Source organism: Crocodylus siamensis, chromosome 15 (assembly GCF_052110815.1).
Source record: "Crocodylus siamensis isolate JL-2025a chromosome 15, ASM5211081v1, whole genome shotgun sequence".
NCBI classification, from domain to species: domain Eukaryota; kingdom Metazoa; phylum Chordata; order Crocodylia; family Crocodylidae; genus Crocodylus; species Crocodylus siamensis.
In genome coordinates this window covers 52,339,638-52,356,121 of record NC_143409.1, presented here as the reverse complement: position 1 = coordinate 52,356,121, position 16,484 = coordinate 52,339,638, and the positions used below count along the sequence as shown (strand labels likewise).

Below are 16,484 nucleotides of genomic sequence, written 5' to 3'. Positions count from 1 at the left end.
ACTCCTTGTGATTGTCGGCAAAACCCAAGTTAGCTGCCCAAACAGGAAAGGGCAACCTGGCTTGCGTCGTGGGCACTAGCCGTGATAATATTACTCAAGAGACATGAGAGCGCCAGCAATAATTTTTTTATTACTTCTGCAGAAGGGTAGACTCCCGCCTTATGGGCGGCGAGCTACCCCGAGAGGGGTTTGACCTTCTGTATTTATATGTTTGCTTTGCATATGGTATAATGGGGTTAGTCATCTGTTTTTCTGTTAGTTATAACTATCTCTTGCAATTGTCATCATCTCCCCTTTTCAGTTGAGGCCGCCTTCCTCTTTCCAGTTGGGTCAGGGTCAGGCCTCAGAATAGATGTCTTCTGTATTAGCACCTACATTTTCGTAAGATTATATTTAGTATTAGTATTACACATCTTAGTCATATATGCTTGGATTAAAACTGCCTACTACTCAATTTGTTAGACAAACATTTAAAATACTGAACTTATGAACTTATAAACTTCTCATGCTTGAACTTAGGACTTACTCAATTAAGCAAGTTAGCCTATCTTTTATATCATGATGAGCCGTGGGGAGAGTCCTTGCCCTCTGGGAACAGCGACTGCCCCGTTTTGGGCAGCTGGGGCCGGAGCAGGGGAAGGAAGCGCCCAGCGGGTGAAGGCGAAGCAAACCCGGTGCCCCGAACTGTAACACTCGCAGAAAGCGGGGCGGAAGGGGGCTCAGGAGGTGCTCCAGTCGCACCAAGGCCCGGCTTGTGCAACCTGCTGCCTAACCAACTTGGCACCAGTGCTCCCGGCTGCGTGTGGCAACCAGCAAAACCCACAAGTGTGTGCGCGGGGGGGGGGGGGGGAGAGGCAGGGGGACACACGCACCTGCTCACTCTGCACCGCAGCCCGGGGGCGGCAAACACAACCCCCCCCACGGGGCGGAGCTCTGCGTCCCCCCTCCCCCGCCCGGCCCCCAGCGGCAGGGGCAGCAGCGGTAGATGTAGCGGGGCGGGGGGGGCGGGGGGTCTCCTCTTTAAACTGCCGGTGCCCCGCGCATGGGGCGCGGGACGAGGCCAGCTGGCTCAGCCCCAGTCAGTGTGGACACAGGGAGTGTGACCTCGCCAGGACCCCCCGCAACCGGCCGCGGGTCACCCCCAGACCAGGCTGGTGCAGACCCGCAGCCCTCGGCGGACAGCCCCCGGGCCGGCTGCCCCCGCGGCCGAGGCGAAGGCCGCGCCGGCGCCGCGGGAGCCCGGCAGGGGGCGCTGTGGCGGGCGGCCCAGGCCGGGCGGGGGCGGCGGCGCCGCGGCCTGGCCCCTGCCGCGCGCAGGCGGGGTGTGCGGCCGGGCTCTCCTGTCCCGCCCGTGCGGGGCCGCACACAGCGCGCCCCTGGGGGCACCGCGCCGGCCCCGGGGGGGCTCGCTGAGCCCGGCTCCCCTGGGCGTCGCCGCCTCGCGCCGAAACGTGGCTTCAGCCCCGAGCCGGGCACGGAGGGCGCGGGACAGCTCCGGCTCCGCTCCTGGCTGCAGCCGCGGGCGCACCCGGCACGGGCGAAGCGCGCCGCAGGTCGGGGAGGCGAGGCTGGCTTTATTAAGACAAGCAAAAGGAGAAGAAGGGCTAGCGCATGCTCACAGCGTCACGTTCACGCCGGGTTACCTCCTAGGCGCGGTTGCTGGAGACAGACACCCTTGCAGGCCGGCCTGGCGCGGATCAGCTGAGCCCGGGTCCTGCCGCGCCCGCTCCGCGCCCGGGGAGCTGCACGCCGTGCTCCAGTTTCCTCCCGAGTGCACGTGCACACGAGCGAGCGGGAGTTAGCCCCACGGTTGGATTAACGGCTCCCCGCCGTTTGCAGACACTGTGCAGCCGAGTTCACCGTGTCCTGTTGAGGTCAGACATTACTGGGCTGCACCGAGCATCGGTCTTGTTGGGCAAGTCGCTCACCTTTTGACACGGTTTTGTGGTTTGCCAGCACAGCTGGTTTATCTTGACACTGTCAGGAAGCCGCACGTTTCCCTGTCTGGCAGCTCCGTGGCAGTCAGCACGCTTAGACATGGAGTTGACAAAAGAGAAACCTGCTTTCTGTGCTGTCAGCAACACTGAGGATATGGGTGCCACAAAGCGGGAACTACCGCTAGGTTTCTGCTCCCTGCCATCAAAGAACAGGAAAAACACAAGTTAATTTGTCTTCCGGTTATAGACGGTAAAGCCGCAGCATCCCCTGTCCCTGATCTCGCTGCCCCGGTTGCTCAGGTCAAATGTAGGCATTTCCCTCCGCGTTCCCCTTCAAAATCAAAGTGCCTCTGCGCACGGGGTGGGCTACGTGCAATGCAAAATACTAACATAAAATAAGGATATGGCACAACCCAAGTCAGTGTCTATTGAGAGCGGCAAGAGAGCTCTGCAACTCCCTGAGACATCACTGCCCGCTCCAAGGCTCCCCTCCCTCGCATGGATGTCTCTGCAAAGGATGCTTCAAAAAGACTGCCAGGTGGGAACCCCAATCTCAAGAAGCTTTCAAAAAGAGAGCTACAACCACACAGACCTGCTCCCTGAGCTGGGACTCTCATGTTTGACAGCCACAAAGTGCTTGCTGGGCTCATATAGGGGCAGGTGGGGGTGGTTCAGACTAGGCAGCCTGCTAGAAAGCAGCCCCCGGGAAACTGCCGAAGCAGTAAAAGGAGGAGGACGTCCCCTGCGGACTCCCCGTGGGGAGGCCGCCTGGGAGCAGGAGACTTTGCACCAGCCTTGGCCCTGCTGCCCCCACATGTATCCTGCAAAGCACGGAAGGGTTGGGGAGCCCATCCCACCGACACCAAGTACAACCTTTATCACAGAAACCTTTTAATCGTCCATTTCCTGATGAAATCCAGAAAGGCTAGAAGCGATGAAACAGAAAACGTACAAAAACCCTGCAGAAAACCAATTACAGAAAACATACAGGAAAACAGTGTCTTTGTGAGCCTTGATGTGTGGATCGGGTAGAAATCCATCCCTGGAGGTGTCACATGACAGGCAGGGAGGTAAAAAAAAAAGTCTTGTTCTGCAGTGAAATCTAAAATCCCAAGTCTGTTCACCGAAAGGCATTACAATCATCTTGATAGTTGAAAGCAAATTAATCTTAACATTTCTAAATCCCCAAGTTTTAAAATACCTGTGTTGGGGAAAACCAGGCAAGGGTGTTTCGAGTAGATGCGATATCTTTCATTAGACCAACTGAGTAATGCAAGACATCACACCTGCTCAGGGACCCGCGCCTGCCGGTGCCCTTAGGCCGACACGGCCACAGCCAACACCCTCTGTTGGGAAAACAGCCTTTACCCCCGGTTACCCATGTGCTTGGGGAAGGGCTTGTACCTTAGTCATTTTACGCCGCGGTGGTCCTGGATACATCGCCTCTTTCCTGCCACTCTGCTGCCGCAGCCCAGCGCCATTGCACGGTGCAGGCCTTGAACCCACTTCTAGCTGCAAACAAGCCATCCGCACCGCTGGGAGGAGACGGGTGCATGTGTGTGCACCAAGTCTGAAGTCGGTCTGGTCCCAAAACTGGAGCCTGAGCCAGGAGCAGCGTCCCTCATCGTGTGCCAGGGTATCTGAACGACGCCACGTGCGTGTGTCAGACTGCTCTGTCCGGGTGTGTCCATACTGTCCTGGTTCTTCGTGACAGGTCTCATGCTGGTGCCTCTGGGCACGGGGCAGGCGAGGCCTGGGGTAAGAAAATTAAATGACCGCAACACTCACACGTGGGCACTGCCTGGGTGAAGAGCTCTGTGGGTGGGAGATAACTCCCCCCGCGCGACATCACCTCCCCCGCTTCCCCGTATAGTATCCACTGAGGCAGCCTGGGAGCGGGAGCCTTTGCACCAGCCTCGGCTCTGCTGCCCCACAGCCTCCGTCCTACTGTGTCACCGCTCCTCCCCACCCCTCACATGTACCCTGCAGACCCCGGGAGGGGGGAAGAGCCAGGCCCAGGGAAAGGGAATACGACTATAATCACAGAGACCTGCTAAGAGCAAATTGCACAATGAAATACAGCAACGAAACAGGACAGCCCAGGCATATCAAACACCTGACTAAAGATTCATAAAGTGGACGTTTACTGAAATGCATGACAGTGTTACTGATTTTTGAAAGCAAAGCAATCTTAACATTTCTAAGCCCAAAATCTTAACATGCCTCTAACAGGTAGTCAGCCCATTCGGGAAAAGAGATCTTTTCAGTTAGGTTTGATGTTCACGTTTCATCTGCAGATGGCTGGTCAGGCAGAAGAGCCAAGGTCCGGGGAGGACTCAGATCGGTGTAGTCCATGGCGCTAGACGTGTGCCGTTGTACCGCGCCTCTGTGCTGTCACTCCGGCTGCTGGAGCCCCGTGCCATTACACAGTACCGGACCATGGCTTTGCATCCACTTATTCTAGCAGCAAACAAGCCCTTAGTACTGTACTGTGAGCGTGACTTGCATACATGCGCACCTGCATTGCCACCAAGCCTGAGGTATGAGCCAGGAGCAGGCAGGACAGTGACGCTCAATGCCAGGATATCCCAACAGTGCCATGTTGATGGATCAAGGCTGTTCTCTCCTCCTTGAAATCAGGGCTGGGTGTTGTGAGCGTGGATGGAGTGGAGTAAAGGATGACAGCTACATCCCACTGGAGCCTCTTACTAATGGGGCACTGTGCACCCGCATGCCTGTGTGCCCATTTATCCATCACCATCGCCTTTAACTGTCACAGTTATGCAAAGGACCACCTCGGGCCCCTCTCCTGTTGGTACTGCAGTGTGTCTCACAGCTGCATCAGGGCTTTGTGGATCTGCGAACCTGGCACCATGTGCACCTGGTGCTTGTGGTTCACTGCACCTAGAACAGACTTTAAAGTGGTGGGCCAAGACTTTGGCCATTAGTTTGTATTCAAACTTCAGGAGCCTTATAGGACGCCAAGATTTCAGGTCCTGCCCCTCTCTCTTCTGTAAAGAAGGGTTATGAGATCCCTCTGCAATCCCACCCCCAGGCGTTCCTCCTGCAGGTGCTCTCTATAGCCCTCCAGCAAACGCAGGCCCACCTGGTCCCACAAAGCAACATGCAACTCCTTGGGCAGGTCGTCTGCCCTGGGAGGCTTTCCATTCTTGAAACGGTGGAGAGATGTGTTGGTCTCCTCCAGACTGCATTCCTCCACCAGCCTCTGACCCTCCCTGGCCCTGACGGCCTGCGGGAGCTTCTGCACGGGACCCTGCACCGAGCTGCTGCTGTCCCTCGTGCTGGGTGTGTGCCAGGGAGAGCCCTTCATTAAAGGCCCTCTGTGCAGCCGTCTACCTGGGGCGGGCGGTGAACGGGCACCAACTGTGGGTGCCAAATTCTCCATCATGTCTGTTCTCTTTCCTGATGGATCTTGAATTCCTGGGTGCCCGGTGGCTTCCTTGGCCATGGGAGAAAAGAGAGGCTGGGCTCTTTCAAATGACAGTGCCCCAGTGGCAGCAATGTCTAGAAGAGGGAACAACATCTGGGCTTTTCCAGGTCATCAGTAGCGCTTGGTCTCAGGATCCCACATGTCACCTATGCTAACGGACATGTCAAACAGTGCAATGTGCCCCTCCATTCAGGGTCAGGCTGAGCCCACATTTGTGCTCAGGAAGAGCTTTTACACCATGTTCAGACGGGTATGGGCTGCGGCACGTTTGCTTTCCTCTGCAGGGGTGGGCGCAGCTCTCTTGACTATATCGGAGCAATCCTTGCAGCGGCCAATTGTCCGTGCCCTCCCGCTCCCCCCACTTTCCTTGTTGCAGGCGAGGGCATTTTTCATGTTTGGGGGCAATATGACGTGTAGTTGTGACAGGGCTATTGTGTAGTTTTAAGCCATCCTTCTCCTGACCCCGCCTTTACGCCTGCAAAACGTGGACCATCTACCAGCGTCACGTCAAGAAACAAAACCACTTCCATCTGTGCTGCCTGTGAAAGATATTAAAGACCAACCTACTTCTCTGTGATGCCGCAGTTTATTGCCAGGATGTTTGCTCTCTGGACTAACTGGATCGGTGGGGTGGGGCAGAGCCCCTGCTTCTCCTGCTGCTGGCCGCCTCTGCCCTTAGATGTGGAAGCAGAGGCAGGGCTGGCCGGGGAAACGCTGGACGCCGACTCGTAACTGTTTCCTCCGTCCTTCTGCTTCACACCCAGATGGTCAGAGTAGGGCCCTAGCTGTTCCCACAGGGCAAGGATTATCCCTCTTGTTCACCACAATGTGCAAGTACAAGGGCATGACCTGCCCTTGCCAGGACCTCCTGCCTTTGGGGAAGGGTAACTAGGTGGGAAGCAAGCTGTGGTTTGCGGGGGAAGGTCTTTATGCCTCTTCTAGCATGGAAGAGATTCTCTCGATCCAGGGAGGACCCTTCTTTTACGCTGACATGTTCCCTTTCTACTCTCTCTCCGCAGTTTCCTTCAGTGGAGCCCACCGTGCGCACAGGCACGGCCCTGTCTCTGCCAAGACTCTGCTGCTGCTTCCTGGCGCTCGCCTGCAGCTCTGGCCATGCGAGGGGCTGGTGCTGCCTGCTGGAGCCCTGTGGAGGTGTGAGCTGGTAACAACGCCTGGAGGGGTCAGCCCTCGAGAGAGAATCATCCAGCAGGGCTTGCAGCTGCACAGCACGCTCTGCCCGGTTGCACATGCAGCGGCGTTTGGGCAGGAACGGTCTGGCCTGCAGGGATAGACCTGGCAGGAGCTACATCCTCTACGAGCTGGGGCAGAGCCAGGTTAGACTTGGTTTGTGGCTTTGCCTATCATTGAACCAACTGCTTGTGCCTGAAGTCCAGAGCTGTGCTGAGATAGACAGCTCGACCACACTGGTTCAGAAGTCTACAAGGAAATACAGCGTCTAGCCCCAGCTGGCCCAGGGCACACGCTTCCTTGGGATGGGCAGACAACATGGGGCTGGCAAGGCTGGGAGCTGTGCCAGGCTGTCTTTGAGGTTCCCGCTACACATGCAGGTAAAGGCATGATGGGATCTAATATGTGATCCAAGGAATCGCACCTCCTTCCATGTCACACGTGCATGCTACGAGGCATGACTGTGAAACCATGCCTTAGATGCCATTGTGCCTTGTTGCTGGTGATGGGGAGACCTGATCCCAGGCTCCCTCTGCACTGGCAAGAGGGAAGCTCTGGCAGCTGTTTCCCTCTCCCAGCCGCAGTGCACACACCATGCATCCCCGGGGCCTCGAGTGGCCAGGGACCCAGCATCTGCAGCTGCAGGGCACTGCTGGGCTGCGAGTCCCTTCAGCTGCGGGCCTCCCACCCATGGCTGTGCATGGTGCACCCCTGCAGCCGGGAGTCCAGCCAGCTGACAGGCCTTCTGACTTACATGTGCGCGGTCCAACTGGATAGCAACCACCTATATAGTTACTACACATTTTGCAGCAATAACTTCATAGCTGGTTGGACCTTTTTATGGCATTACTTCATTTGCACATGTAGCCAGTCTAAATGAACTTCAAACTTAAAGTAATTTTGTGATACATGTAAAGCAGAGGGCCCGAGAATGCCACAAATCCCGTGACAAGAATTCTCTCATCCACTGTGATCTTTCCCTGTCACTTCTGTCCCTTCCGTCCCTTGCACCTGTCCCTTACCATAGATTTTTTCTCCCTGAGTTCAAATTGTACTGTTGAACATATTCGGGAGCCTGGGCATGGGGATGAGGTGGGTCTTGGGGGGCAGTGCATGTCGCCTGGGTGTGCGGCGGGGAGTGGAGCAGCCCCGGGGCTTGTGCGGGGCTGTGGGTTGGTGCGATGGGAGGAGCGCTGGGCAGCGCCGGGACTGGCACAGCACTTCGCTCCCTCCGGTAGACACACGCTGAGAGTTGGACGGAGATGAGCCCTGCCGCGCCCCTGCCCGTGTGTGCGCCAGTGCTGCCCATGCGCGGGATTGCTGACGCTGCTCTGGACGTCTGCGCTTCGGGACTGTGAAACCCATAACTCTGCCATAGACACGAGGAGGAATTACGGGTTTCGCACCCTTGAAGCGCGGCCGTCCAGAGCAGCACCAGAGACCCCCAGAGAGAGAGCGCGAGAGCGAGCGCATGTGCGCGCATGCCGGCGTTGGTTCACCGTTCCCCCCGGGAGCAGCGCAGACGTCCGCACGGGCTTCCTCAGCCCGACCAAGGGAGTTTGTGCCTGCAAGTTTGCCAAGAACAATTTTCCCACCTCTTTATTTGGTGCATTGAAAGAGATGGCATTCACCCCAAGAACCTGTCTGCCCTGTCCTCGCACCGGGACACGAGCTCACACCCGCCGCCGGACGTCCGCCCCAGAAATTCCCGTGCTTTTTTCTGCGCGTGCCCCATGCAGCTGACACGCAGGGCAGCGCCATTTGGGGCATCTTCCCTTGGCTGCTGTCCCGAGCAGACACTCCTCTCTTGAATTCACTCCTACATTGAATTCAGTAGCCTGTGTTTCATTAAAGTGTGTTAACCAGAAAGACATCCAGTCCTGATTTGAAGATGTCAAGAGATGGAGACTCCACCTTAAGTGGTGACCACATACTTATCTCCAGTTACAGTAATTGCATGGGATAAAAACTACCTGCTAATTCCAGACCAAAAATACAGTGCAACTTTATTTATGCAGTATCATTCACATAGATAGGTATATTATATATAGTTGTTTTTTTTCAGTTGGCACTTGTCCTAGTATTTCACCCAAAATACTTCACAGGGAAATGTACTTTTTTGGAAACAATTAAAATGGCATATCTGGCACAGCTGGTAGTATCTCGAGTGTGTTAAATGATTCTCCAAGCTACTTTACAGTGAGCCCTGTGACATGTCTATCGGATAACCGGACAACATTTCTCAATGAAAGTTTCGGGAACGCTGAACGAGTCCAGCTCGTGCCGTCTGTAGGCATTTCTATGCAGGACTGAGAGAAGGATTTCTTCCAGTCCTCTTCCCACCCATGCCCTCGTGTGCGTGTCACTGTGGTCTCCGCTGACACTTGGGAAGGAGGAGGTAAAAATAACCAGACACCCCAATAGACCTACTGTAGGCTGATTAATAAAACCATACGATCCTACAAGGATCCCCAAGGGAAAAGACAGACTGGCAAAGAAATAAAACCTCCCACTCTATCACATATATTACTAGAGATGCTCTTCTTCCTCATCATTGCACTAAAGCCATGCAAATAAACCCTAGCAAAAATCAACATCTGCTTCTCTGTTACAGCAGGTGATCCCAGGGTGTGGGAAGCATCTCCCCCCGTATGCTCCTTCACAATATGCTCCTTCCTTCAGGGGCTGAGTTAGTGTGCCCTGAAAAGAAGAGTGAAGGGAGAAATGTATGTCAATGCAAAGCAAAAGACTTGGTGAAAAAATATGCTTTTCTGAATCAAATGTATCGATACCTGTCCCCATCAGTACACCGGTTTGGGCAGCGTTCCCCATTGCCCTTGCATATCACTTCGCACCCTCCCTCACTAGACCTCAGTAATTCCTGTGCCTGGCCTGAAACGAAAGGCACAGGCGGCTCCCTTCACGACCGGCATCGCCTGTCCGTCCTCCGCCCTCGGGGCTGTGCGCTCCCTTGCAGAGCTCGCTAGGGCTTGTCTGTGATTCTCTCTCTGCGGCGGGCGCTGCCAGCCGCTTCCCCCACGGAGATGAGCCTCAGGGAGCGTTTCGGATGTCACGGTATACGAGACCCAAAGCTGTTCTGCCCCTCGTCATCACGAACAGCTGATCAACGTTTTTTCACTAGGTCACCTTGATGATTCAAACCGTTTCATACTTTGGGGATAGCAGACATAACTACCTGCACAACCTCCAAAGCATTCAAGTTACACAAAACTATAGTAAATGAGAGTACACTGGAAAATACTACTGCTCACTTCCCTCTTCAGGAAAGGTACCTAGCAGCGGACATGGGCCAACCACGTCCCCTTGCCTTACCCGTGGCAGGCGGCGGTGTAACGCCTTGTGGCTGCGTCAGGGTCGCTGTGCAGTTTTACTAATCGGTTAGAGGCTGGATCGGCTCGGGAGGATCCTTGTTCGGGTGCGGGCTGGGACTAGACGGCCTCTGAAGGTCCTTTTCCATCCTCCTTTATATGATTCTATGATAAAGTATCTTTTTTCGGTCGCTGTTTCAAAGTAACTTTTCAGGACCAGTGGATTTATAAACTACACAAGTGACAGTAACGTGGAAGATTTAAGAACTTTTGCAAGGGCTGAATGAATGAAGCTACTAGGGTCTTCACATGCAAACAAGATGCATGTGGAAAGGAAATGGATTACAGGTAAAAACTGACAATAAAATGGAAGAGGGACAGAAATGGCACATGCTTTGTGGGAAGAAAATAGACTGAAATATATGAACAATCCTGCTTTCCCCTTAGCTTTCCACAGGAGCCAGGGCTAGATTTTACCTGTTCCTGTGCTGTGCCCTGAGGCATCACAATGCTGCCATCTAGCGACACACGGTGTCCATCAACCTGGAGGTTAAAAGCCAGATTCAAGTCCACATCAGGCAAAAGAGTGTCCACAGGCTTACCGAGACTACCCAGACTATGTTAAGCGCAAGAATTGACTATGAACTTGGAAAAAACTCAGTTTAAGCAGAAGTCTGGGGACAGAAGGCTTAAAATTGTATCTTTTGTAAGTTAGGAACTGATCTGACTCCCATTGCCATTGCATCCACGTGCCTTACCGTCTACAGTTGATCTATCTTGACACCTTTCCCGTGAGGTAGAGGAGGATCATTCCCACTTGCGGTCAGAGCGCTAAGGCACAGAGGGGCAAAATGATGTCCCCTGGGTCACGAAGGCAGTCTGTGGCAGAGTATGGAATAATGTATTTACACGTGTTGTTTCCGTACAAGACACAAGAGGCATGCAGAGGAAATATATGAATTAAACACAAGTCCCACCATAGGCTAATTTAAGTTATAAACTTTAAAAAAAATCAGAAAAAGTTTTCTATCGATGTCTATACAGACATCCATAGGATCATCAAGCTGCATTACAAGCCTACTGCAATCAACAGTCATTGAATATACTTTTGCTGCCATCATTTCTTGTATTTTTAATTACAGTCAACAAACTTCAACTAACCTTCAGCTGGGTTCTGGAAAAAAACCCCTCATAGTCAATCATGACAAGGTGGCTGAGTGGTTGAGGCGAGGTGGCTAATCCCTTGTGTTCTGTGCCCCTTGATTCAAATCCCATCCTTGTCATTAATTACTTCTGTGAATCTATAAGTCTGGGCTGAAGCAGTAATGACCTGATTGTCCTTTTGCTGAACTCAACAGGAGTCTTGCCATTGACTTCACCAAGAGCCAAATTGTCAAATGGTGGCAGCTGGGCAACTGCATGTGCTGTGAGACCCTGGGCATAGGCATGTTATCTGTAGTATCCAGCAATCAAAAAAATGAACAGCAATGGGGAGCAAAATCCAAGCTGTTTAATGAAGGCAGCTTGTTTTGGTATAAAGCTAAATGAAGTGGACAATGTCATTTTACTGGATGCTCCTGTTTGATATCAATGACTGTTGGATATGAGGAAGAGGGCTATAATTGCAGCTGCCTAATTACACACCTGTTACTTTACCTTCCCCAGGGCTGTCTAACTGATGACCTGTGGTCACAAATATTTTCCAGCCATCCACAAAATTGTTTAGGTCAGTATGCACATCTGTGCTCTAAGGACAAGGCAGAGAGACACTATTTCCAGGGAACATGGTGTTTCCAGCTGAATATTTGGGGGAAGTCTATCGTAGAGCAACATAACACTGGTACACTGTGAAGTAGTTTAAAAGAGTGCCTTCTTTTCCAGAGCCACTTGTGACTCCTTCCAACAGCAGCGATGTGTAGGGGTGCTCAGGGATGCATGTGCACCCCTGAGAGCACTGGTGCATCCCCTCACAGCAGCATTTCCTGCTTAGGTATGGGTGGGGGGTGGGGGCAGGGAAGAGCACTGGTCTCCTCCTGAGAGCACCAGCCAGGATGTGGGAATGCCAAGACAAGTGATCCCCAGTCATAGACAGACAGCTGCAGGGAAGTACCCCTCCTGACTCAGAAGGCACCAGTCAACCGTAGTTCACTCAGAAGGATCAAAGCAGGACCAAGCTAAAGCCCTTTTGAAAATGTTGCCATCAGGTAGATGGCAGTAGGCTGGTCTGTCCAGTCCAGATCTGATGGTCCAGATCGAGGCCAAGAGCACTCCAGTTAAAGCCAGAAAGCTGAACAGGTGTAAAATCAGAGCAATGCAGCAGTGGCTCATACCATGCCGCTTGCTTTGCTGTTCACACTTGTGCATCCTCCTTGCCTTATAGCTCAGGTGTACTTGCAGCCTGCCCGGCTTATGGGCCTGTTCAAAGGACATGGCTCCTTGTAGCTCAAAGAAGCCCTAAGGTCACGATGGTCCCTCAGTTGGAGTGTGCAGGCCCAAGACAACAAGACAAAAGAAGATGCTGTGGAAACCTAGAAGGAACAGGAAAGCACTTACATGCTCAGAGAGGCAGAATCACCAACGCTGGCATCCTGTGGGCCCATCCCGGATCAGGCAGGGGAGGATGGAGGGTGGGGATGACAGGGGTGCATGGGGAGGGGAGGAGTTCAGCTGTTCATCTGCGGGGGGCAATACAGCACTGGACAATCCTGGCCAGCCTGTGGGAGAAGGGGCAGAGTCACGGCACGCTCTGGGTGGGATGCAGGCCAGGCGAGAAGAAACTAGTGTGAATGGGATGGGATGGATCTTGGCCCCTCCACTAAGCCCCAGGGAACAACCGCAGCGTAAAGGAGAGTCTCCCCAGCAGGGAGCAGTACGTGGTTCCCACACATGCATCAGTGGGGCTTTCTGTCCCAGCAGGCCTGACCTGGGCCGGAAACTCTGACCTGCAAACCCTGGGGTGAAACCCTAGCAGCAGGGTCCCTGGGCCCAGAGGTGGGCATTTAGGGGCCAAAATGGAAGACAACTGGTCCTTATGGGGCACTACAGCCCTGGCAAGAGAGGCAGGATGGGTCACCCTGAGCGGCCTGGAGACAGGAGGCACCCGATCATCATGTGGGCTGGGGGAGGGCACCCCTCAGGCCTGGCACTACTGGGGTATAAGGGGACACTCACCTTCTCACTGCTGCCCACCTTCGCCTCCTCCCCTCTGTCTCTGTGTCCGCTCTGCGGGTGGGAGGCAGAGACGCTGGTCACCTCGCAGACACCCCAAACCCCCAGGCCCTGCCACTCCCACCAGCCCATGCCCCAGCCTCCCCTCTCTCCACCACTGCCCCGGTCCCAGCGACCGGCCCTGGGAGCCCTGCCGGACCCATCTCCCTTCCTCCCCCTGTGCTGCTGGGCCTAGCTCTGGTTCCTGGGTGCACTCTGGATATACACGACAGTGAGGGCTCCCAGCACAGGGAGCCCGGGGCTCTCGAGCCCCTGCCCCAGCCCTGCCCCACCTAGACACACAGGGCGCTGGACGGACTTGTGGTCAAAGGGACTTACTGAAGACACACTAGTCATCTCCCCTTTACTAACCTATTGCCTCCAGAGGCCTCCAGAGCTGGGAAGGAACCCGGGGTCCAGACCCTCAACCCGTCCTTCTCCCAACCTGCGAGACCCTTCCCAGGACCAGGAGCTGAGTCCTGGCTCCAGCCCTCCCTCTGCTCCTCATGCAAATCCCATGCTCACAACCTAGCGCTAGGAAAAACATCATACCTTTCCCCCTGTCGTCGCCCAGTGGTCTGGGTGCTTGCCTCGAGTGTCGGCTCCGGGCCCGCCTGGCATCCCACCTCAGCCAGGCAGAGGGCCCCGGTCTGGGTGCAGGCGTCTTCATGCCGGGGGCCCTCTGCCTGGGTGCCGGTCTCTGTGGTGAGGGGCAGGCTGGCCTGGGTCCCTGTGTCCAGCCCCTGGGAGGGGCATCTGCTCCTGATTACACAAGAAGTAAGTGGTCATAGATGCATTATGGACAGAATAGGATGCCCTTAAATGCTAAGAGCTGCACCTAGGGAGAAAGAGTCAGCATCACACTTACAACCTGGCAGGTGACTTTCTAAGCAGCACAGCAGCAGAGTAGGATCATGGGGTTATAGCCAACTCCAAGATGAACTTGAGTCGTCAGTGTGACAAAGTGAGAAGCAAAGCTAACCACAGTCTATCATACATTAGCAGGTGCATCACAAACAGGTTTGGGGAGGTGACACTTCCCCTCTATGCGGCATTGGTAAGGGCGCAGCTGGAAAACTGTATCCAGTTTGGGCACCACACTTGAAGAGGGACGTGGATAACCTTGGGGTTGGCCAGGGGCCACTCATATGGTTCAGGGCCTGCACATAAGGCCCTACGAAGAGAAATGAAGGGACCTGGATGTCTTCAGCCTCCACAAAGGAAGGCTGAGAGGTGACCTGTAGCCATCAACAAATTCATCAGGAGGTGGCGGGGTGGGGAGAAAGAAATAGAAGATACTCTACTTACCAGGGTGCCCTTGGGATAACTAGAAATAATAGGCACAAACTGACAGCATTTTTACATTAGACATCAGGAAGACCTTCTTTACGGTAAGGGTAAAAAGCTCTCCTGTAGCAAAACCCCCAGTTTTTCTTTTCTTTTATTGCATTCACTCCTCTATCCCAACCATTTCTGACTTTATCTCTCCCTCTATATTCGCTATAGATAAGTATGAGGAAGCTAAGATGGAGGATAAGCTTTAAAGATTTGTATTTGGGTAGCAAGATTTTGGTTTTGGATATCCACTGTTTTATATTGTATTATTATCAGGTTTGTATTGATTTTTACTGTTGTATATTGTATTATCATTTTTGTATTGATTTTTATTGTTTCATATGGATATTGTATGGTTTAGGCCTGTGTTTGTAAGTGAACCAAAGTCATGTCAGGTCTCCATTTTGTGTCCACTGCCCGGGGATCCCCTGTGTGTCGCAACCGTATGAGGCACGTATCCCTCCCATGTAAACTGGCTCCCCAATGACTTGTGGGGGGCAGAAAGAAATAGGAGATGCTCTATTTACCAGGGTGCCCCTTGGGGTAAGTAGGAGTAATGGCCACAAAATGACAGAGACCAGCTCTACCTCAGACATAAGGAAGGACTTCTGTATGTGAGAACTTCTCACAAACTAACCCAACAAAGAGCACCGTACCTCTCCTCTTGTCCTGCTCGTTTTCGACGTTGGCCAACCTTTGTCTGGGTGCTTGCATCCGTCATGGGAGGGGGTTCGGTCTGGCACCCCATCTCAGACATGCAGAGGGCCCTGGTCTGGGTGCCGGCGTGGTCGTGCCCAGGGCCCTCGGCCTGGGTGCTGGCCTCTACATACAGGGGCAGGTTGCACTGGGTCCCCCTGTCCTCATGGGACCCTGCCTCCATTTCCAGGCAGGGGCTGATGCTCCTGGTTGCACAAAAAGGAACTGGTCAGAAATGGGTCCTGGACTGAATTCATCCCCACCAGCACCAGAGAAGGAAGGACTCCCCTCCCTGCAAACAGCACCACTTGCAACACCCCATAGCCTGGCCCAGAGCCCACCAGCTACCCAGGACAGCCCCGCACCTCACCCTCCCCTCCCTGTCCCCCACTTACCCCTGCCAGGGCGGCCAGCACTCCTCCGCCAACCCCTCCATGTCCATGGGAGTCTGTTGCAAATGAGCAAGGAAAATGGTAATGAAATGAAAATCCAGCCTGTGGGTCCAGACCTGGCACGTGGTGGACTATCGGGGGAGGCTTGGGGATAAGCAATGCAGGGAGCAGGAGAGGTCAGTGCAGCACAGACCTGTCACCCCACCGGTCCCACCGTGACATCCAGACAACTCACGTGGTGCCCAGCACTGCGCACACAAACCCTCTGCCCATGGAGCCAGGGCAGCCCCCTGTCCCCTCTACTGCGGGGCTGGCACAGCAGGGTCCAGGCTTGCCCTGTGCACACACAGGCACACACACATACTCCTCCTACCTTGGGGCAGGGGCGTGCAGAGCGGCTCACCTCCATGGGGCTGTCGTCCAGATCCTGGTCCTGCTCTCTCTGTGCCTTGAGGGCCAGCACCAGGAAGAGGTTCTGGCTCCTCAGCGCCTCCACCTGGGCCTGCACGAGAATCCCCCCAGCCCCTCAGAGCCTGCCCATGCCTGCGCCCAGCATATCGGGCCCCGCACCCACCAGCGCTACCTCCCTGCGCACCCAGCAGGTCCCTCCTCTCCCTACACGCCATGTGTCTGGGCCCTGCTCCCAGCTCCAGCATCCTCTGGGATGTCCCCCAGCCTGGCCAAGCCTGGCCTCAGCCTCTTCCCACCCCTGCCCCATGGCCCTGCTGGCCTCCGCCCCACGCAAACTCACCCGGAGCCGCTCCTCCCGTTGCCGTGCGCTGTGGAGACAGAAAACATTTCTGGGCTCAGAGACACTGATGGCGACGTCCCAGAAAACTCCCCTTCCCCACGGAGAGACAAGCACGGAAGGTGGGATGGCCCCTGGGCTTGTGCCCCGAGCCCTGTGCCACACAGCGGGAACAGCCAGCTCCCTGCCCAGCCCCACACC

General features: G+C 54.6%; 1 protein-coding gene across 1 annotated transcript in view; it reads right to left on the bottom strand.

Moving 5' to 3' along the window:
* Positions 1 to 13,072: 13,072 nt before the first annotated feature.
* The window catches only part of LOC149852820 (uncharacterized), a 3,944-nt gene continuing 532 nt past the window's right edge, over positions 13,073 to 16,484 (bottom strand). Inside the window, exons 2-7 of the mRNA XM_090028429.1 lie at positions 16,287 to 16,314; positions 15,939 to 16,037; positions 15,539 to 15,591; positions 15,104 to 15,349; positions 13,665 to 13,874; positions 13,073 to 13,127 (exon numbers count right to left, since the gene is read on the bottom strand). Coding sequence (XP_089884555.1) covers positions 13,073 to 13,127; positions 13,665 to 13,874; positions 15,104 to 15,349; positions 15,539 to 15,591; positions 15,939 to 16,037; positions 16,287 to 16,314 — 691 coding nt within the window. The remainder of the gene's footprint in view (positions 13,128 to 13,664; positions 13,875 to 15,103; positions 15,350 to 15,538; positions 15,592 to 15,938; positions 16,038 to 16,286; positions 16,315 to 16,484) is intronic.